Source organism: Grus americana, unplaced genomic scaffold (genome assembly GCF_028858705.1).
Source record: "Grus americana isolate bGruAme1 unplaced genomic scaffold, bGruAme1.mat scaffold_344, whole genome shotgun sequence".
In the NCBI taxonomy this organism is placed as follows: domain Eukaryota; kingdom Metazoa; phylum Chordata; class Aves; order Gruiformes; family Gruidae; genus Grus; species Grus americana.
In genome coordinates this window covers 78176-101394 of record NW_026561621.1, presented here as the reverse complement: position 1 = coordinate 101394, position 23219 = coordinate 78176, and the positions used below count along the sequence as shown (strand labels likewise).

Genomic DNA, 23219 nt, shown 5'->3' with positions numbered 1-23219 from the left:
CTTACCTCCTGGTGGGGGGGCCGGGGGTCACGGGCCACCTCCTGCACCCAGGTGCCCAGGGGTCCCCAGGCGCTGAGCCCCCCCCGGCGCAGAAACAGGGCCCCCAGCTGGGCCAGAACCACCGTCACCGTGTGCCTGGGGGGGGGCGGGGGGGGGGACCAGACCGGGGGGGGGGGGGGGGCTTGAAACCACCAAGAGTTTGGAAGGGTGGCATCGAAACCACCAAGAGTTTGGAGGAGGAGCATCAAAGCCACCAAGAGTTTGGAGGGGGAGCATTGAAACCACCAAGAATTTGGAAAGGGGAGCATTGAAACCACCAAGAGTTTGGAAAAAGGGGCATTGAAACCACCAAGAGGTGGGGGGAGGGCCTTAAAACCACCAAGAGTTTTGGGAGGGGGACCTTGAAACCACCAATAGTTGGAGGGGGAGCATTGAAATTACCAAAGGGCTTTGAAACCACGGGGGGGGCGGGGCCTTGAAACCACCCCCACTTTGGGAGCCCCTGAAACCACCACTATTTTTGGGGGGGACCCCTGAAACCGCCGCCACTCGCACTCACTCAGTCTCCCGCTCCAAAGCTTCGGCCAATAGCGTCGGGAGCCTGCGGGGGGGGGTGGGGGGGGAAGGGCGTGGCACATTAACCCCGCCCCTTCCCGGCTGGCCCCGCCCCCCCCAACCACCCACCCACCTCTGGCGCAGAGCCGGGTCCAGGCGCTTCCATCGGCCCAAGAGCCTCCGCCGCAGCAGGACGGCGGCCAGTTGCCGGATCTGGGGATGGGGCAGAGTCAGGGGAACCCCAAAACTAAAAAAGGGGGGGAAGGAGGAAGAAGGGGGAGGGGCCGCACCTGCGTCCGGGAGGAGCCGGTGAGGAGAAGGCCGAGGCGGGCGGGGGTCTAGGGGTCGGAGAAGGCCTCGCGGAGGCGGGCGGTGGCCTGTGAGGGGAAAAGACGTGTCAGGGGCGTGCGTATTCCTATTGCGTCATCCCCCCCTCCCCCTCCCTCCCCAGGGGCCCGTTACCCGGCGGATGACGTCACTGTCGGGCTCCAGCAGCTCCGCGAGGAGCCGCTCCAGATCGGGCGCCGCCATTTTGAAAAAGGGAAGAAGGGGAAAAAAAAGGGGGCGGGGCCGAGTGCCGGAAGGGGAGGAGTCACAAGGCCCGTTTGTTTTTTTTTTTTTTTAAAGGGCAACGCCAAGCGGCCGGGAGGGATTCTAAAGGGGAGGGGCCGAGGGGGTGGGCCCCACAACAGAGTCCCTTAAAAGGGCGATGCCACGCCCTTGTCCCTTTCTCCCCCCCCCCCCCCCCCCAAACCCACATCAAATGACATCACAGGCTGCCGGCATGACATCACAAAGAAACTTTATTAAACAGGGGAGCATGCAAGGGAGGAAAACTTTAGAAAGGGGCGGGACCGGGAGGGCAGGGCTGGGCTCTCCCCACCCCCTCACAGGCGGGGCTGAGGGAGAGGGGCGGCTTTTGGTGCAGGCCCCGCCCCCTCCGCCCCCTCACTGCCCCGCCCCGCCCCCCCCACAGGGCCAACACAAGATGGAGGACGGAGCCATGCTGGATCTTGTAGTTGGCCACCGTCTTCTTGTCGTTCCTTTTTTAAAAAAAAAGGGGGGTGGGGGGTGGTAGGGTCAAAGGGCACGCTTGGCCCCGCCCCTCCAGCCACACCCCCTTTCATTCACCCCAAAGGCCCCGCCCACACACAAGCCACACCCCCCCACAGGCCACGCCCACCACAAAAAAGCTCCTCCCCCTTACAGGCCACACACCCCCACAAACCCCACTCCCTGCTCCCACCCACCCAGACCACGCCCCCACAGAGACCATGCCCCCACCCAGACCACGCCCCCTCCTCAGGCCCCGCCCCCCCTCCCCAGGCCCCACCCCTCACATATGCTTCCCCCCGTAGGTGAGGCGCTGCTGCTGGGGGGGGGATCCCCTCCTTCTCCTCCACCAGCTCCTTGATCCGCTCCACCTGCCCCGGGGTATTGTGGGATGGTGGGGGACTGGCCCCGGGGTATTATGGGATGCTGAAGGACCTCCCCAGGGCATTGTGGGATACTGGGGGAGCTCCCCAAGGCATTATGGGATGCTGAAGGACCTGCTCAGGGCATTGTGGGATGGTGGGGGAACTCTCCAAGGCATTACGGGATGCTGGGGGAGCTCCCCAGGGCATTATGGGATGCTGGGGGACTGCCCCAGGGCATTACGGGATGGTAGAGGAGCTCCCCATGGCATTGTGGGATGCTGAAGGACCTGCTCAGGGCATTACGGGATGGTGGGGGACTGTCCCATGGCATTATGGGATGCTGAAAGACCTCCTCAAGGCATTATGGGATGCTGGGGGAGCTCCCCCTCTGGTCACACACCCCCCCCTCCCCCTTGCCCCGGAGCATGCTGGGAAGGGGGCGGTGCCTCCTACCTTGTCGATGTTGATCTCGAGCTCTTTCCCTGACAGAGTCTGGGGGAAGGAAACACACGGACACAGCCCCGGCCGGTCAGACACACACAAACACCCTCCCCACACGCTCCCCCAATATCCCGCGGCGCGGCCTACACCCCTTCTCCGCACCCCCGAAGCCCAGCTGGGGGTGGGGGGGGGGGTTTCCCCCTTCGGCCCCCACTGACACCACCTTCACTTTGATCAGCATCCTGGCTGCCTCGGCTCCTCTCCCCTCGGCCAGAAGCGGAAATGAGCCCTCCCCGATGCCCCGCCTGCTACGTCCCTTCCCCTCCCCGCCGCGAAGAGAGGGAAAATGGCGGCGCCTGAGGGGGATGCTGGGAGTTGTAGTCCCGCACCTCCCCTCCCTCTTTTTTGCACGCCATTGGGCGGCGCCGCCGCCTCTCCGCCAATCAGAGCGCAAAGCCCGCCCAGCCACTGGAGCGTACCAACACGGCGGCGGGAGGTAAAAGGGGGGAGGGGATAAATAAAAAAATAAATTTAAAAATTGCCTTTTTTATCCCCAAATTTAGCATTTGAGAAACTCAATCCCAGCACGCCCCTCCTCTGCCCCGCCACGCTCCCATTGGACACCTCATACCCTCCTAGAAGCCTCTCAACCAATGAATACCACCCCACCCCACCCCCCCCCCGACATGGTACAGCCTCATTGAGGGCAATGGCAGCGATGGGCGGGACCACTCGAAGCCTGGCGGACCAATGGGGTGTGAGCACGGATGGAATGGACCAATGGAGTGGGGGGGGTGGAGCCGCAAGGGGAGTGGGTGTGGGGGAGGCCAATTAATGTAATTAGCGGTAATTAAGAGCCAGGAACTCACCCAAGAGGACCAGGGTGCGGCGGGGAAAGGGGCGGGGCTCGGGCCTGGAGGCGACAAAAGTCCCATTAGCTGCCCCCGCGCCCCTAATTACCCGATTCCTCATCACTAATTACCCCCCACACCCCCTCCCCAGACCTTTCTGCGCGGGTAAGCGTCGTCCTCGGAGTCACTGATGGCGTCATCGACAAAGTCTGGGGACGCACGCGCAGAGGACATGGGCGGGTCAGGGGGGTATTTATTTATTTATCAGGCCGCTATTTACAAAACTCTCTGTGACATCATGAACGGTGAAAAACTATCTGGAACATTCTTAACCGTGGAACTATGAAAAACAATTTGAAACTTTTTAGCTGCAGATTCAGGATTAACTTTCAACCTCAATGAAGGATATCCTGGTCCGACTCAAAGCACGTGATGAAACTGTGAAAAAATCAAGGTGTGGAAGGATTATTTACTGTATTAAATTGTCTTACAAGCAGCACGCTCTGTTGCCCTGTGGATAGTATCATGTCATCACTGGCACGACTGGTAATTTTCCGTTTCTTTCCTAGTACAAGGATGCATTGATGAAGGCAAATCCAGGGGTACGGGTGGTGCCCCACAACGAAGCAACCTGTGAAACCCCAGACATCCCCTGTTACAAAGAGGAAAAAGCAGGCTCTGCAAAAGAGTTACCACGCCTGAGGAAAGGGGCCAAAAGTGAAGCAATGCCACAGCATAACTTTGGGATGGCAGGTGAGATTTCCATCCCTGTTCCTCAAAGGGAACAGCCTCGTTTTGTTTGAGGATGCGGTGTTGGAATCAAAGCGCAAGGCCAGTTTTCTTTACTGCAGACTGCGCTGTAGTGCAACAAATACCTTTTGTGTCCCACATGGAGTTGCCAGGTGTGGTGGGTTGACCCTGGCTGAGAGTTACAAGGTGATCCCAAAACCGGCCTTGAGGGATAAGGTATATGTGATACCAGGAGTGAGTCTGAAGACCCCCGAGGTGCCAACAAACATGGGGGAAAGACATTAGCATATGCTAAGGAGTTCCCAAGGAAGATCCCTGCCTGTGATAAGCACTACTGGGAAAGATACTGAATATGTCTATGAACATAGTAGAAGTACTTGCTAGTTTTGTCTTTTGGGTGTGCACCTTAGGTGGAGTTATCCCCCGTGCACCCAGCGCTGCAATAAAGAATGCCTGCTTTCTAAAACTTCCAAATAAGCCTTAGAGAGTGAGTATTTTGCTGCTTTCTGGTAACAGTGTGGTGGAGGGGAAGCAGCAGAGCAGGCCCTTCCCCACAGGGTAACAGACAGCAAAGGGTCATACTGGGGAGCAACCAGCTTCCAGGCCTGGGGCAAAGGGAATGCCCAATGGAGAGGTGATGGGAGCATTGTGGGAGCGAGGAAATACATCCCCACAAAACTCAGAGGCACACCAGAGTGGCTCTAGTATTTCCTGCAAGGTGGAAAGTAACTGCTGACACCTGCCTATCTTGGGCAGGAACAGGTTTTCCCTAAATTAGCCTAATTAGCAGGGCATAAAAAGCAGCTCACCTGGGGCTGTGTCTCTCTGCTTTGTGTTGGAGGGGTGGCTCTGAGCTGCAATAGCCTGGGAGCATCTGGGATGTCCTGGATGCTAAAGGTGTGTCTCCCTTACCCACTGAGCAGAAAAGTTCAAAAAGACTTTTTTTTTTTTTTTTAATCTTCAGGAAAGATGCCCTGGTGTGTCCCTATGGACACCTGAGCAGTCCCTGTGCATCCCTGTGGGTCCCTCAGCTGCTCCCTGGCTGGCCTTCAGCTGCTGTGGGTGTGGGACATACAGCTATTGCTCTCTAGTGGCTCCTGGCCTGGGGAAGGCTGGCTCCCCCCACCCCTGGCACCGGGGATGCTCGGGTCCTGCTTCCGGTCTCCCCCACTCCGGGACACCCGGGCCCGGCATTGTGGGTGCAATCGCACCCGGCAGCAGCTTGCCCACGCCCGGAGGTGGCTCACCCACTCGGTGGCACCTTGTCCCTTCATCTCATGGGGGCTGGACTGTACCAGGAACAGCTGGTGGTGGTGTTTTGGGGTTTTTTTGCCCAGGGTTTGGTGTGACGGACCTGGCTTGCAGCCCCCGGGCACGGCTGATGGGCACTTACACCTCGCACTGGGTTGTTTCCCAGCCTGGGAGAAGGTTTTCCCTGAGCAGGGAACCTCATGTTGGAGATTTTGGAGAATAAATGAAAGAGGGAGTTTGTCTCCAAATACTCCATAGCTTTCTTGTAATGCATTTTAAACCATTCAAGCTGAGAGGTGCGAGGCTTTGGTAAAATGCACGTACAGGAAACCCAAGAGGGAGGTAGTGAGACTGTGTGGGAGCCAGGGCCCAGCTCTGCAGCATCGCTGTGAGGCAAGAAATTGAGGAAACTAAGAGGCAAGCTGAGGGAATGGAAGGATATTTGTAAGGGGAATGGACTTTGCATAACTCCTGGGATTGAGGGAGGGTCCTCCCTGTGTGCAGGGCCTTCTGAAATGCTGGGGAATCACCATCTATTTTGGAGGGTCGTGGTGGGTTGACCCTGGCTGGGGGCCAGGTGCCCACCAGAGCCGCTCTATCATGTCCCTTGGTCACCAGACAGGGGAGAAAAAGTATAGCAAAAAGCTTCTGGGTCGAGATAAGGACAGGGAGAGATCACTCACTAGTTATCGTCACGAGCAAAACAGACCGAACTTAGAGAGGAAATTCATCTCACTTATTACTAAGCGAAACAGAGGAGAGGAATGAGAAATAAAATCAAATCTGAAAACACCTGCCCCCACCCCTCCCATCTTCCCAGGCTCAACTTCACTCCCAGCTTCAACCTCCACCCCCCCTCAGCAGCACAGGGGGACGGGGAATGGGGGTTACGGTCAGGTAACAATAAGGTAACTATGTGATGGAAATGTAATTTTGTAATGATTTTGTAACCTAAGTGTATAAATGTATAAGGGATTAAAGGCTAGGTGTGCATGTTAGGAGGAGAGATCCCCCATGCACCCAGCGCTGAATAAACCAATGTTGGCTTTCTAAACTGCATTGCTGTTTGGAAAGTTGTTATTGCCATTTGAGCGGTAACAAGGGGGACCGGCGTGAGTGAGGTGAGAGGTTCTGGGAGTGGAGAAATAAGCAGGGCTCCTAAGCTTCCTTTCATGGTTCTTGACAGTTTGTCTCTCTTTTTTTTCTTTTTTTTCCCTTTTTTAGAGCAAACACTGAGAAAATAAATAGTCTGTGGAAACACAGCATTTTTTAAGAGAAGTATGTGGTGGGAGTTAAAACTAAATCTGCATTAAAATAGGCAGATGCCTGTTAAAGGCAGAGGTCCTCTTTCTCCAAGTTCTGGAACTAGGTATAAAAGGAGACATTTGGGCTCTCTACTGCAGATCTTTTCCTCTCCCTGTCTCTGCAGAGCCCGCAGCACCCTCTTCATAGGGACCATACTGATGCTGGCTGCTTCCTCGGTTTTCCCAGGATCAGCAAGGTCTGAGCTGCCAGGGAATGGACTGAGGGCTACTCAAGGTGTTTTGTCTGTGTTGGGACAGGTCCATGTCTGGGAGCTGGTTTTGAGGTTTGCCAATTTCTATGCAGTATATGCTGCCTTTGGATAGCTTCATAGCTAAATAGCCTTCCAGTGAAACTCTTTTCATACCTCTGAGATGAGTCTTCAAAATAGTCTAGAAATCCATTTCATTCAAATTTTGAAAATGCCTTAAATTGGAGGTAACAAAGCACAGAAGTCCGGAGTCTAGCTAGGCTATTTCAGGGCGTAAAGCAGAGGGCTGTAACTGTGTCAAGGTGAAGAGGAAGTGCTGGGGAAGGAGCAGCAGAGCAATTGATAGATGAGAAAAGGCATAATAGTAACTTTCCAATCCATCTTTACAAGTGAAGATTAAAGGGAAATTAAGTCCCATTCATTAACCCCCAGGCCCCGCATGGCGTGGGCCACATCCAGACCAGCTGGACAGCGAGATCTGGACAGCCAAGAGAGCTGGACGGAGAGGAACCAAAATGAAATTCAACAAGGGTAAGCGTAGGGTCCTGCACCCAGGGAGGAACAACCCCAGGCACCAGGACAGGTTAGGGCTTGACCTGCTGGGAAGCAGCGCTGCGGAGAAGGACCTGGTGGACAACAAGCGCTCCATGAGCCAGCAGTGTGCCCTCGTGGCCAAGAAGGCCCATGGTGTCCTGGGGGGCATTAAGAAAAGGGTGGCTGGATGCTGGTCCAGGGCGCCAAGGCCGGAAGGCGCTTTTCGCACCCCTATGGCGGATAGGCGAGCCCGTAGCCCCAGTGTCAGTGGGGCTGTGAAAAGGCTGCTGAGGGAGGTTTCAGGCCAGACACCCCTTTGGGTGCTGGCACATTTCACCTGGGAGCAGGGGTTGGACATTTTCAGTTTGGAGGCGGGTGAGTGAGTCCACCTAAGTGTTCAGAACGTGGCTGGGTGATCTCCCCCTTGCTGGGCAGCTACCCACCCCACTAATAGGGGTTTTCCCTCGGCCACATTTCATATCTCCTCCCCCTTTTCCCTTTGCTTTACTTCCCACTGATGTTGCTCCCAAAAGGAGAGCCACTCCGTGCACCCCTTGATACGGCACAAGGATCAGTGTAGATGTGTACGGGTTCCAAACTGCCTGTCTCTCTCAATACCACACCCCAAAGTGCCATCAGTTCCCCCAGCTGAGCACTCCCTTCTCCTTCTGGTACAATGTGCTCCCCAGAATCAACGTGTAGAGCCACTGCTCGGTACTTCCATAGTTTGCCCTCCCTCCTCCAAGAGGTGTCACTGAACCAGACAGGCATTTGTCAGGTGGGATTCAAAGGAAGGGACTGCCTTTCTGCAGGAAGGAGGGGTTTCCTCACCTGAGGGAGTGGGTGATTTTGCCTGGGTTTGGAGCAGCTTGGGCGCTCCCTCCCCCCCTTGCTCTGTGTGACTGGAAGGCTCCAGCTGGGCATACCACTTCTAACCGGTTCCTGGTGGGACTCCCCCAGGGGTGGGGTGCTGCCAGTACAGGCCTCAGGGCATTAAAGGGCCCTCCTAGGGTGAGGGATTGTTGCTGTAGCATTCTTTCAGCCTCCTGCAAGGCTAGACTGACCACAAAGAGGCCTTTCTCCCAGACCCAGTATCGCTCTTCTGCAGCTTTGAAGCTGCCTGAGTGAAACCCTCCGTTGCGCGCTGCCACACGTGTAGAGATGCCCCAGGAAGGGCAAAACCCCGTTCCATCTGGAGCGGATCTGTGGGGTGTGCTGGGCCCAAAGCTTGCTATGCCCCTGCTTCCAAACCCAGTAATTTTGGGGCTTCCTCATGAAGAGGGGTCCAATCCCAGGAAGCTCTTTTGCACGTTAGATCGTACAGGGGACGAGCTGTGGCAGAGAAATCCGGACTGTGCTTCCTCCAGCATACCAGCAAGCCTAGGGTATGTCGCAGCTCCTTTTTGTTTTCTGGGCTTTCTCTCTGTTGTAAGGTGGCCAAGGTTTTGTTGGAATACACACGGCTCCTCCTTTCCACCAGCTGCCTAAGCACATCACCTCAGAGGAGGGGAGTTGTACCTTTTCTGCCGGAACCTGAAGTTCTCAACTTTCCAGGTGAGTAATTCTTTTCTTTTGGGTTTGTCCCACTGCAGTGGCATGGGACCCCCCACCGATATATCATCAATGTGTTGGTACGTTTTAACTCTCCCCTCGGGGATGATTTCTGATAGTGCTGGGGCCAGGGCGTGATGTGCCAAGGTAGGCGAATGCCCATATCCTTGTGGCAAAGCAGTAAAGGTCTATTGTATACCTTCCTGTGTGAATGCAAATCTATCTCGGTCGCCTTCCTGTAGAGGAACCATGAGAAACATATCTGTTACATCAGTGGGGGCTAAAATGTTGTGGGACTGTTCCTGTATGGTGACAATCAGTTGGGCTGTATTAGGCACGGCCGCAATCAGGGGACCAGTGCCTGCGTTTAAGGGCCACTAATCGATCGTTAGCCGCCACTTCCCGTTTGGTTTGCAAACTGGCCACACTGGAGAGTTATCAGGGGAGTGAGTTTGAATAATTACCCCCTGTTCCTGCAGCTCTTTGATCATGGGAGCGATTCCATCTGTAAAAGAAATGTACCAGACGTGAGTTGCCCTAGGTTTGCTTTCTTGCAGCGCTGGATGCACGGGGGAATCAGCTCCGCCCAACGTGCACGCAGGTGATTACCAACGCACAGGTTATATAGACTCAAAACATACATATTCACCATTTTTCTCAAAAAAAGGCAGCCCTATGATAATCATTTCTTGGAATTCATTTACGTAGTCTCCTCCCCGTCACGCATGCTCAGTGATTTGAGTCGGTGGCCCTCAAGGGGTCTCTGGTGGTCGTCAGTGGTTGCGCAGCCGTGTTTGCTGGATGACCCTCTTCTTGCAGGCATGCGCAGTATCCTCGCCGTGGATGCACCTGTCTGTAACAACTTACTTCATAAGATTAATATTCCTGGGCCTATTGTCTGGTTGGGTAGGGACTGTACGTGTAACGTAGGAGCATTGTACATTGCCATGGTCAGTTAGCTTCATTACCTGTTACCTTGATTACAAACTAATTATTCCAAGCTAATCATTCTGTAGTTTCTGTCTCATGGCTTCTATCCCACGATTACATTTTCCCCTTTTTGAAGTTTCCTTCCAGGCCTTGAGTAGCTTTCTGGTTAGCATTGTCACCGAAATCCGGGAATAAACGTCGTAACACCAATGTAGTGTTAAAAGGCAGGCATTCTTTATTGCAGCGCCGGATGCATGGGAGATAGCTCCACCCAACGTGCATGCCAGGTAATCACCAATACACCGGTTATATAGCATCAAAACATACATATTCATCGTTTTTCTCAGAAAGGGCAGTCCTATGATAATCATTTCTTGGAATCCATTTCCATATTCTCCTCCCCGTCACGCATGCTCAGTGATTTGAGTCGGTGGTCCTCAAGGGTCTCTGGTGGTCGTCAGTGGTCTTGCACCCGTGCCCGCTGGATGACCTCCTTCATGCAGGCATGCGCAGTATCCTTGCTGTGGGTGCACCTGTCCATAGCAACTTACTTCATAAGATTAATATCTCCAAACCTATTGTTCAGTTTGGTAGGGACTGTACATGGGACATAGCAGCATTGTACCTTGCCATGGTCAGTTAGCTTCATTACTTATTACCTTGGTTACAAACTAATTTTCCCAATCTGATTCTATAGCTACATTAAGTTAAAATCTTACAAATATAATCAAATCATCCTAACTTTTATATAATCAACTTTTGATTGCTTTATCAAAATATATGTAACATTTCCCCCCTTTGAAAGTTTTGAAAATTATTTCAATACTTTCACTATACTAATCATTTTCTATGTTGGAGGAAACTCTGGGATTGCTTGTCTCTTTTGCTGTTCTGCAACAGCTTGGACGATCATATGAGTGAAAGAAGCTTCCCGAGTAATTTGCTTTTTCAGATATGTTAACTGATTCATCATTTTCCAGGCTATGACATACAATATTGCTGACAAGGTCAAACTGATCAAAACCAATATTAAGAGAATCACGATGGGGTGACACAACTTGTTTAGGATGCCTGTAGCAGTAGGTGACCATCCAAAAAGTGTGTCCCACCATCTAAGTTCTGCATCTCTCTGCGCTCTTTCAAAAACTCGGTGTATTTCTTTCACATTGTGATGAACAGTTATTAGGGGTTTTTTGTCCGTTTTCCTTAATTTTTTTTCCAGAATTGCAATCAAATCCTTGCGTTGTAATAACTGTTTCCCTAAGCGAGATTCATTCCAATGGGTATAGGTAACAATTCATGAATCAACATGTAGTTAGACTGCAAAAGTTGGTGAGATGTGACTGGGGTCGAATAAGAAAAGTCACATCCATCAATCTTAGTAAAATTACAAACACAAAAATTTGAATGATTTTTAATCTCTACGACTACCTTATCTACATATAAAAAAATCACGCTTTCTGCGCTGATGTATTTGCAGGTAGTGTCCCTGACTCCAATACCTTGTTGGTGGTAACAACAGCATATCCGGCTATTCGCCTTCCCTCTTGCACAAAGCTGCTTCCATCCGTAAACAGTTCCAGATCAGGATCCTTCAAAGGTTCGTCCTTCAGGTCCGGTCTGCTGGAATAAACTTGTTCAATAGTTACCAAGCAATCGTGTTCCAATTTCTCAGTAGGATTTTCTGTTGTCAGGAACATTGCTGGATTTACAATTGCTGTGGCTTTTAATTCCACATCATCTTGTTCCAATAGGACAACCTGGTATTTCAACATTCTGCTAGGGGATAGCCAGTGACCCCCCTTTTGTTCCAAGACAGTTATAACCATGTGTGGTACATATACCACTATCTTTTGGCCCATGGTTAATTTTCGGGCTTCCTGAATCAGCAGCACTGTCGCTGCCACGGCACGCAAACATCCCGGCCATCCTTTACTCACGTTGTCAAGTTGTTTAGAGAAGTATCCCACTGGTCGCTTCCAGGATCCCAGCCGTTGCGCCAGCACTCCAAGGGCCAGATGTTGCCTCTCGTGAGCAAACAGTGTTTTTGTCTTACCGGCTTGGCTCCAGGTTTTAAAGGCACCTTTACCGGTTCTGCCAGTTTGGATCATCCTGGAACTTCACTTGCCCATACCAAGGGAGTGACTGCATTGTCCACCGCTTCTGGAATTTGTTCTTCTTTGGAGGAATTGTGTAACATAAATACTCTCGCCTCTATGGCTTTTGATTCTGGTATTAGTAATCTGATTTCTCCATCTTTAAAAATTATTTGTGCATCTAATTTGCTTAATAAATCTTGTCCCAATAAGGGCAACGGACATTTGGGCATGTACAAAAATTGATGTGTTTTACCTACTATTTTCCCAGCTTAAATTTTAACGGTTTCAAGAAAGGCCAGTTCTCTTTTTGCCCCTTCGCACCAACACCCTCTGCTGATTTATGGCTGAGTTTCACTTTACGCATTTATTATTCTCAGTCAAGATTGCCAGAATTTTTCCATCCCTTTGCATTTGTCTGACTTCTTTTTCTTTTTCTCTGTTGTTATACCCAGTCCAGGCTACTTCAAGCATTTTACCTAAGTCTCTGGACTCAGCCCCTTCCAGTTTCTGGAGTTTTTTTTCTAGGGCTGATTGTCCCATAAATATAGAGGCCAATTGTATAGCTTCTTCCGTGGTGTTTTTTGTTTGTGGTTTTGTTTGTGGGTTGTTTTTTTTTTGTTTGGTGTTGTTTTTCGGTTTGTTTTTTTTTGGGGGGGGTCCAAATTAGTGTATTTTCTAGCAGTCACCTTCAGTCTTTCCATAAAGGCTGCAGGGGACTCATTTAATTCTTGTCTCACTTCATAAAGTTTAGACCGATGAATTGCTTTTGGCATTGCATGTCTATCACCAAACAAAATCCACTTCTGAGATCTAGTCAGCATCCCTCTGGGTCCCGGTTGATTAGGGTCCCACTCAGGATTTGTGGATGGAAAATTCTGGTCCACTGTCCCTTGTATAATCCCATTAGCATGAGCTCCTTCTACTTGTTTTCTGGCCGTATTTAATACCATTTTCTTTTCAGTATCTTCCAACAAAATATCCAATATTCAACCAATAATTCAACATCATCATCTTCAAATTCACGTTTAAGACACCGTTTACCATTATCACAAGCTGAGCAATCTTTTTCCAAATTTTATCAGGTTCCTGCCCCTTTAATGCCATTATCGCGGAACCAGGTGAAAACAATTCACATTGCCTTTGCCATTCCGGATGATTTCGCAATGTGAAAAACAGATCTACATACGCCATTTCGTTCCATTTACCTTCCCTTTTACAAAATAACATTAATTGCAAAATGGTGTTATATTGCAATGTCCCATTTTCCGGCCACTTTTCCCCATTTTCTAAAGTGTCTAGTGGCCACCAATGATTACAATATTCAATCAACTGTTTCCGAGTCAGAGGATCAACATTTCCCAGATCTTTCCAGTGTTCCAAAATACATCCCAGTGGTGTTTTTCGTGGGATTGGTTTCTTACTCGGAAAAGTGCCCATCTCCCAGGGACTTAGTGGTGGTGATTGTGCACTATCACAAGCACTTAGTCAGAGGGACCCCAACCCACGTTAGAGCTCCCTCAGGGATTTCCCCTGCCACCGGAAATCCCAGGGATTTCTCCTGCCACCAGAAATCCCAACCTTGGAGGCTTCCCCTCCCCTCTGGGCCCTGCTCCACAGGCTTTCGCCTAGCAGAGACTTTTCCCTGAGACGTCTCTCCAGCCCAACTCTGCGCAGCTTTCACCGCGCCTTACGAGCAGGCCTCCCGTGCTCTTTGCGTGGGCCTGTCCCAACGTGGGCCTGTCCCGATGCGGGCCTGTCCCAATGCGGGCCTGTCCCGATACGGGCCTGTCCCGGAGCCACGGGGTCCTTACGTAAGGTACCTTCACATACTTCAATTAAATGAGAATGCCTTTACCTCTCCCAGGGGTCTTGCTCAAAGCTCTTCGGTCCGGGGATCGGAGGTTCTCCCCGAGAATTCCCCGGTGCCGGCTGGAGGTCCTGCGATCCCACGGATCCGTCGAGGTTCAAAAGCAGTGTCCCACCTGGGTCGCCAAAACTGTCACCAAAATCCGGGAATAAACCTCGTAACACCAATGTAGTGTTAAAAGGCAGGCATTCTTTATTGCAGCACTGGATGCACGGGAGATAGCTCCACCCAACGTGCATGCCAGGTAATCACCAATACACCGGTTATATAGCATCAAAACATACATATTCATCGTTTTTCTCAGAAAGGGCAGTCCTATGATAATCATTTCTTGGAATCCATTTCCATATTCTCCTCCCCGTCACGCATGCTCAGTGATTTGAGTCGGTGGTCCTCAAGGGTCTCTGGTGGTCGTCAGTGGTCTTGCACCCGTGCCCGCTGGATGACCTCCTTCATGCAGGCATGCGCAGTATCCTTGCTGTGGATGCACCTGTCCATAACGACTTACTTCATAAGATTAATATCTCCAAACCTATTGTTCAGTTTGGTAGGGACTGTACATGGGACATAGCAGCATTGTACCTTGCCATGGTCAGTTAGCTTCATTACCTATTACCTTGGTTACAAACTATCTCAACCTGATCCTATAGTTTCTGTTTCACGGCCCCTATCCCACGGTTACAGTCCTGTTGGCAAGAGTCAGCTGGAAGCAAGGGACGTGGTCTCAGCAGCCCCACAAGAACTGGATGCTGTTGTCCTTCTCTCGCACCAAGCAGCATCCCTCTCTCCTGCGCACATCTCTGCGTGTCCCTCCTGACCTGCTGAGGATCAGCACCACCCTGCACCTTCATCTCCAAGGTGGGAACAAGGAGCAGATCTTCTCTGTCCACCTAACCTTTTTCTCTTTAGCCTGGGAAGGACCTGAAACGATCCTATGTTTAGGCATGTCCACCAGCAGTGGAAGATCAGTGCTGAGCAGAGCCCCCGCAGCTGCCTTGCCGTGCCGCTCAGAGGCAACCTTCCTTCCTGCTCCCATTCCCCAGCATCTCCTTGGCCTTCGGGCAGCTTTCAAAGCTCACAGGCAGGCAACACCGAGCCATGGGAACACCCCGCTCCTACTTTCTACCTAATATTTCCACAGTGAGTAAATCTCCATCCTTTTAGGGCTCTCAAATCTATTATTTTTACATTTGCAGTGGATTCCCTGGCCCTGTTATTAATGAAAACCTCCAGGAAAGCTCCTCAAATACAGCTTTGACTTTCTGCCCAGGACCTGTGGACAAGGGGAAAAAAAAAAAAAAAAAATAAGGCAACATTAATAAAGCAGGAGGTTTCTATTAAGTCTGAGGGACTGGACGCTCTGGCTTTCTTGGATGCTGAAATCCTCTAGTGCGAGCTAAATCTCATACACTTCATTTTCCCAATCTCTCCTTCAATATATTTTAAGAGAACATTGCTAGTAGCAGAGTAAATAATGCCCTAACTGCAAACGTGGGGTCTGCAGGGTGGTGTGGGGTCAGCCTATGGGCTGTGGCATTCTCCACTGTGCTCTGCTTGTGGTCTCAGCCCTCTCTCCGTAATCAGGGGGTTGAGCTTGAAGAGGTTTTAATTAGCCACGAATACAAATAACAAGCAATTCCTTGGAGGCTGGGGAAGGAAGTGGGTGAGCTAATGTTATGGAGATGTGCACTGAGTCACAAAATAGGCAAATCAACGAGCTCTGTAACCAACACCACTATATTCCTCACCCCCTGGCTTTTTAACGAGTAAGATTGGGGTGTTAAATTCTGATTCGCATTATACGAGCAACCCATATTCTATAAAGTTGAGTATTAACCTTTTTAATCCTTTTTGGCCTCTATTTTCAATGGGTATTATTTTTGTCTTACCGGATTTGTTCCAGGTTTACGGATAATTCTTAGGGGTTCCGCTCTTCTGGACCTACCCGGGACCTCATTAGCCCATACCAAAGGTGTCGCTGCATTCTTCACCTCCTCGGGAATTCCTTTGTTAGTCTTGGGTTGTTCCTGCAACATCAAAACTCTTGCCTCGATGGCTTGAGATTCAGGGATTCATAATTGAACTTCCCCATCTTTAAAGGTGATCTGCATTTCGAATTTACTCCATAGGTGCCGTCCCAAGAGTGGTATAGGACATTCAGGCATATATAAAAATTGGTGAGTTACTCATTGTTTTCCGAGCTTAAAATTTAAAGGATGGGAAAAGGCACACTGTTCCGCTTTCCCTGTGGCACTCACAATGTTTACTGTATCATCGCTCAATTGTCTTTGATAAGTATTTAACAGAATAAGTCACCCCAGTATCTACAAGAAAATCTATTTTCCATTTCCCCAGCTCTCCTGTAGCCAGGGGTTCTGCTGGGGAGGTTTCCCCTGGTCCCCTTCAGGACTTAGTTCAGGGGAACTGACGTGGAAAGGGAGCTGCTTCTTGATCGTATGGTGCCTCCTCCAGAACCTCTGCACTGACAGGAATAGGACCCCTAAAACGGTCCTTACTCTTTCCAATGTCCCAGTTCTTTCCAATAGGCACACTGATGATCTCCTAAGGTATCCCTGGTTTTTTGTGCTGGAGGGGCCTCGCCTCTCCCCCCCATAGTATTGCCGTCCTCCCCTGAAGTTGCTGTTTGCTGACGCTCCCTGCAGTGCAGCTCTCAGGTTTCCCTCTCTTTCCCTGTCTCTCCGTGCCTGTCTCCGCTCTCGTTCGTTTTCTCCTTGCTCTTCTCTACCTTTCTTCTCTTGCTCCCTGTTATCAAAACCCAGCCATGCAACCTCCAACATCTTTCATTAATTCCAAATCCTCCTCCTCATCACGCCCGCACTTCAAACCCTGTTGCCCCGTACTACAAGCAGAGCAACACCTTCACAGCCTCCCGCTGCCTTTTCCTGCTTTTCTAATGCTGATGCCAGGGGGTCTTGCAGGGTAAACCCACAGTCCTTCAGCCACTCAGGATGATTTCACAGGGTGAAAACCACATCAACATAAGGTACCTCATGCCATTTCTTCTCCCTTCTACAAAACAACATCAATTGTAACCTTGTCCTTTTATTCCAAATTTTTATTCTTGGGCCATTTTTCCTGATCATCCAATTTATCCATCGGTCACCAGTGATGATAATATTTTATCAGAGTTCTCTTATCTGTTACACCTCCCGGTGAACCTTCTGTTTCTTGCCAGTGTCTCAGTATGCATCCTAATGGACTCTTCTTCAAGATTCATCCGCTCTGATCGCTTCTCATTTTACTCGTTTAAATGTCTATCTTGCCAACCACGAACAACAATCTTTACTCTTATTTCGGTAGCACGCTCCTTCTTTTCCCAAGGGGTCCACACTTTACACTTACTTAGCACACTCTATGGCTGTCCCAGATTGCATTCACAATCTCTGTTTATACCATAAACATTCAAAAATAATTATTGGTTTACACTATTTTTCAGGTTGTAAAAGGCAATATTCTGGCTCCCACATTTACCAACAATTCTACTTCAGGGGCTGCACCATTCAGATTTTTAGTTAGTTTTTTAACACGGCAATAAAGGACATCCAAACTTACACGTCAATGCTACTATTAATCTAAGCTAATTACCCACAATATTGGGCCCCCTTTATCAGGTTTCCTCAAACTTTGTGTCTTTTTTCTAGTTCACACCCAAGGACTGTTCCCCTATTTATGGCTTCTCTTATCCCGTTTCTACATTCCAGCTCTTTTACTAATTGTTTTCTTTCGTACTGGCGCATGAGAGAGGCGAAGCCTGAGTTTGTGGGGCCTGACTCAAGTGTTGCCAAGTTATACGTTGTGTTTTAAAATTGGTCTACGCTAGTTTCCCTTATTCGTTCCTTTTTGAAAATCAGAGGCTGTGTTTACCTTGCCGTGGAGTAAAAAAGTCACACGAGTGTCTTGGTACCAAGAAGCCACCTCAGCATAGTTGTGGGGTTCTCCTCTGCGTAACTTCACCTGCTTCCTAGTAGACACGGTGCTGCCCAAGCTCGGGGGTTTCCAGTGCTCAACCCAGCTTGGCCTGAGCCACATCAGGAGTTTCTACCCTGTGCAGCAAGAATTTCAGAAACTTAGGACAAAGCGTTCTGTCCCTGCTGTTCTGCTCACACATACCTTGGTGTAAGAGAGATTGGTAATTGGCAAGGAAAGAGTTCCTTGTTGATTTGAGAAATCTCCAAGTGACCCACAGAGAACCCAGTCATCTGGAGGGTACGTCCCTACTGAGCACGTGGCCCGTGGACTGAGCTGCGAGATAGGGAAGCTCCTGATGTCGGCTTCAAAGCAAGCCTCTTCCATCTGGTTTTGCTCCAGGTGGCTGCTTGGTTGCCATTTGTTTTCAAAAGACACTAGCACTGGGAATTCAGCTTGGGGGCTTGGAGAGGGAGAGAAGAAGCAAGCATGTCTTTCCCAAGGGCAACTGCTTGGTGCTGGGAAGGACGCCCCTCTGTAGCAGCGTCAGCGTAGCTTACGGGTGATGCAAAGCTGAGAGGATCTCCCAAGTCAGTGCTGCAGGAACGTGGCAGTTTGAGGACCGACCGTGTTACAGCTCTTCTTTTGCATATCACTGCTGCTCAGGCAGGGTGAGAGCTTTGGTTTCCATTCCTGTTATCTCCAGGAGGAGATGGCCATGGGAACCACTGCTGCTTATGCAGTTCTGTGCAAAACAAGTCTGTGGCATGAGAAGAAAGATTTGGAAGACTTTTTTACTGCCTTCCAAATGATTTTGCACACTCAAGTGAAAGAAAATCATCTCAGTTACTGAGACTGAATTAACTTTTTATTTTCCCTCTCCTTCAGGCCCATCCGAGGAAAATGGAGGAACAAATTGTATGGGGGACATTTGGGAGTTGAGGGGGTGTAGATGTGAGATGGGGTTTTTTTTCTTTGAATTGCTTTAAGACTTGAGTTACAGTAAGGCAGTTTCTCATCTGCTCTGCCAGTCAGCACAGTAAGCTTATCTGAACATCCCACTATTAGCCCAACTGAGTTACATGAATGTCACATTTGCAGTTGGTGCTTCCATTTCATTGGACTGTTTTACTGTTTTACGGCATAGCTCTGCTCTGAAAATGTTAGAGACTATAGCTAAACACTGAGAGAAGCTAATGGATGCTGTGTGCTTTTTTCCAACTTAAAGAGCATGGACAAGTTCAGAAATTTTTGATAGAGATGATATGAAGATGAATTAAGAACATAAATGAATTCAGGTGGAATTTCTCTGTGTCTGCTAAAATGCTGCCTTTCTTCTTCCCCTTGAGGGATAGTCCATTTAGTGGAAGACTGGTCTCTAAGTACTGGAGACCTTGAGCGTGAACGGTATCTTCTGTATGGGGGTGCCCTTGCCCTTGAACGGTGATAACCATCTGACCTTGACCTGCAACGATTGTTACGACTCTTCCCTTTGCCTCTTCTTGGATACGGTGGCCATCGCGAGTGGGAACGACTAAATGAGTGCGAGCAGGAGGCAGTGTGGGAGAAGCACTGCAGGGAGAGTTGGACCTTAAAGAAACCCAAACAAACCGATGAAAACAATAGATGAAGTTAATTCAAACCAGTCACTGGGATGGGAAAGAAGGCCTAAATCTCGGGGGACCTCAAGTCTGGTGGCCTCCTGGAGAAGAAACAATTACCGTGAGAGATTTGGTGCTTCTAGAGAGCAGTGCCTGCCTGGAGTTTGGTCGTCAAAAACCTTTGCAGAAAGGTATGTTGTGAAGGAGCAGCAAAATAGCTTGCTAGTGACTCACACAGAAGGAACTCACTCGGGGAGGGGGGGGAAGACTGCTGCCCCTGCCCGGTTTTGGTTGGGAGGTGTCTGCAGGAATTGTGGGCTGGCTGGTGTCAGGTGTTTCAAAGGTGCTATGCGGCCACAGCACCACTTTGCATGGCAGAAGGTGACGTGGTAACTTTTGGTAGACTGATGATAGGGGTGAGACAGACCAGCTGTTGGTGCATATTTGGCCTTTCCCAGGTCTAGAGCAGCAGCAGCAGCAGCAGCAAGCTGTAAGGCATGACAGCTTGGGAACGACTGCTCTGAGTTCTGCGTCAGGTTTTGCCACCAGGAGCATCTCCTGACACTTGTCTCACCCCTGCCTCAGCATCCAGGGCCACCTTGGCCCCAAGTGTCACTGAATGGACAGGCAGCCTTGTGCCGGGTACCGGTGCAAGGCTGGGAAGTGGCAGTAACTCCTGCCCCTAGTCCTGCCCCAAATTCAGCCTCATGGCTATTCCCTGTCTCTCGCAGGTCCTTTGCAATCTACAGCACATGGGCAAGCAGCCTGAAGCACAACGCCCGATGCGCAAAGCCTGGCTGTCTTCCTGCCGCCACTGGAGTCCCTTCCTGCGAGTGAGCTGCTCGCCCTCTTCTTTCTCTGCTCTGGATCTGCCACGAACTGAAGGGCCACTGGAGCTGGGGGGTCGACAGCCCTGATTTACCATTCCAGAGGTAAGGAGAGAAAGTGACCGTCCGAGGGTTTCATGGGGATGGGATAGCAGAGCTAAAGATACAAACAGATTTCCTCTGATTTCCAACATAACCTACAAGTAATCCACAGAATATAAGATCATCCTTTCACCTCTGGCTAATAAGAAAGCCTTGTCACCTCTTGATCATCTGCTGCCATTTTTTCCCCCTTTTCTCCTGGCAAAACTTGTCAAATTCACTTTCCTCTAAACTGTTCATGGTTTTGGTCAATCTGCTTGCTCTGAGGAATCTATTTCATGGACAAACTCTAACCAGTTCTGCTCAGCATGAAACTCGGGAGTCAAGAGCGCAGCCTGGAAACTGGTGACAACCCACTGACTTCAGTGCTAGAAAACTATTTTCTTGGACTTCACGCTTTTCATATGCAGCAGTAAAGGAAGAAAGTATAAATTCCTGAGCTGGCCGTAGCATTGTTGTTGCTCAAGCATGTATTGCACATGGTAATGCACCTTTCTTGGATTTTGGTTGTTCAGATGAGGCGCCTCCAGCCTTTCTCTTTCTCCTTGGCACAGCTGAATTTCTCCTGTCAAAAGGAACAGGGCTGTGTTGAGGGAGGAGGTTGAATTTCTTCTCAGATTTTTCTTCCAACTGTGCTAAGCTAAAGGGCAGGCAAAACCAATCAAATTAAATGTAACTCCATTTCTGTAGAAAAAAATATCTTGTTTAGGAGAACGTGTGCATATATACATTCCTGTCTACATAATGGAGAGAGAGCAGGAAAGAGATAAGCGCGCACACACGGTAAACATCATACTGTTAACCCAAGTTCGGGAGGAGAATGTACACTCCAGCTTCTGCATTTGTAACTCAGTACAAATTGATTAGTTGCGTATATTAAAATTAGAAAAAATACAGACATGGTTTTCACGCTGGGGACATTTAGCTCTGTTTGCTGCACAGATTGGTACAGGAGCTGTGTCTGCTCTGTGAGGGGAAGGAAAACAAGACCATAAAGAAACCAACCAATAAGATGGTTTGTAAAACCTCACGTGAAAGTCCTAACATTGGAATGGAAACAATAACAATTCAAAGCAGAGGAATCCGAGTGTCCCAGAGCAGTAGCTTGTTTCCCACTTCTCTTACCCAGCAGAGAGATGCATCAGCCCCAGTGCGTGAGGATTTACAAGCGGTGACTCAGACTGCAGCGTGGGGCTCTGCAGGGCTACAGCCCCCTCTCCCTCCGGTGCTGCTTTGCCAGCACCCGTTTCTCCTGACTTTTGTGGTACCCACCCCACGGATAGATTTTCACTGGGCTTTTTGTCCTGCCGGCTGCATCTGTTTCTCAGCCCCAGCTCTGTCTGCTTGGGAAGGGCGACGTGAGGCTGTGCCCCCTTTCCCACTGCTGGCACTCTTCCTCCAGGTGCCACCGCTCTGCCAGGACCGGTCATCTCCGGTGACACATGCCACCCTGTTTGTGCTGTAGCCAGGACTGCCTCTGGTCTGCTCCCGTTTACAGCAGTATCGCTTCGGAGTAAGACCGTCCATGCCAGTGCTGTGCTTTGGGGGAGCTGCATTCAAGCCCTGACAAGGAAGAAGAAAAATCAGAGGTGGCATTCCAGATTTTTCAGTTTCAATGGGAAAAGACTCCCAAGGCAGGTTCCCTCCAATCCGTGGGCCAGTCTCGATGCACCAGGTGTTTTGGAGAGGATAGCACTGTTCTGGTGTCAGATTATGTTCTTCTGTCCTGACACCCACCAAGGCTTTGTTTTAAGATATTTAGGAACTGGATGACGTTTCTGTGAACCCTGCAACCACCTGCAGGCTTTGAAACCTGCCAGTTGCATGGTCTTGGGGTGCAAGTCGGAGGGGTTGTTCAGTTTGCGCGCTGCCGTGCCCGCTCCAGCAGTGGCACGGCTGATGGTGTGCCCCAGCTGAGGATGCCTCTGCAGATACGCCTCATTTTGCAGAGCCAAGAATAGGAACCCTGACAAGCATCAGCATTTCCAACCCCGAATCTAGATAAAGTTAGTGCCAGGTGAGAGGTGGGTGACAGGGTCTCAGCTTGGGCTGAGCCCATGCAGAGGAGCTGCTGCAAGGCAAGAGTCCCTTTTCCTCGATGACAAGTGGCTTGAAGGGTTTGCGTTCTCCGCTCCACAATAACTTGTAGTAAGCAGGGTGCAATCTGCTAAACCTTATTGTGATTGGTTGTTTTTCCTGGTGGAAAAAGGGTTTACAATGGGTAGAGATCATTATGAAAGGAGGCCCACAGCCTTTCACACATGCTGGTCCTCCAGGTACATGCAAAGAGAGGTCTGTGTGGATACCAGAGCTCCTGCGAAGGAGCTCAAATACCCAACCAGCATGTTTCCAACCAGCTGAGACCTCTGGCCACCGTGGCCTGGGAGAGGGAGGGAGGGAGAAGTGAGTTTTCTTACCAGCTGGGGAAAAAAGGCAGTGAAGCCTATGGATGGAGACGGACTGCAGAGTCAGATGCCAAAGCAGCCTTCCTAGGGCTGCTGGTCAGACCCCTGACAAGCCCCGGTACCCTGGGAGGCAGCAGCCAGCCCTGCAGCCTGCTAGCGAAACACTTCAGCTCCAACACGGCTCCTCCTTCTGTGCTTTTCAACAGCCCTGCAGCCCCCCAGCCCCAGCCCGCTGCGCTGGTGGGCCGGGGAGCTGGAGGCATTTTCCCAGCGCTCTGATCTAACAGCACCAGTGGGACTGTTTCCAGCACGCTGCCACTGGAGGGCTTATCGGCCTCCCTCCCTATCTCCCACCACCCCGGCCTGATAAACGAGGGGCTGGTGGCAGCCGGGGGAAGCACCCAGAGCAGGGGATGGAGCTGGGGACTGGCCAAACACAAAGGTGGCAGGGCTGGGGTGCTTCTCCCGTGAGCCCCTCCCTGTCAATGAGGATGTTGCTACCTGTGACTATGGAAATCTTAAGATCAATTCAAGCAATTAGAGCCATTGCTCAATCGATGTAACCAAACAAAAGGGAAACCATTGTCACTTAGAACA

General features: G+C 50.4%; 1 protein-coding gene, 1 long non-coding RNA gene and 1 pseudogene across 2 annotated transcripts in view; all 3 read right to left on the bottom strand.

The window, feature by feature from the left end:
* LOC129200606 (importin-4-like) overlaps positions 1-23219 on the bottom strand; it is a 44837-nt gene that overhangs the window by 4213 nt on the left and 17405 nt on the right. Inside the window, exon 8 of the mRNA XM_054811920.1 lies at positions 6-107. Within this exon, the coding sequence (XP_054667895.1) occupies positions 6-107 (102 nt within the window). The remainder of the gene's footprint in view (positions 1-5; positions 108-23219) is intronic.
* LOC129200608 (uncharacterized) lies at positions 119-779 on the bottom strand. The gene is made up of 3 exons (XR_008574997.1): positions 689-779; positions 560-601; positions 119-135 (listed from the first exon to the last, which is right to left on the bottom strand). It is a non-coding gene; the product is annotated as an uncharacterized LOC129200608 (long non-coding RNA).
* Positions 1443-2655, bottom strand: LOC129200601 (NEDD8-like; annotated as a pseudogene).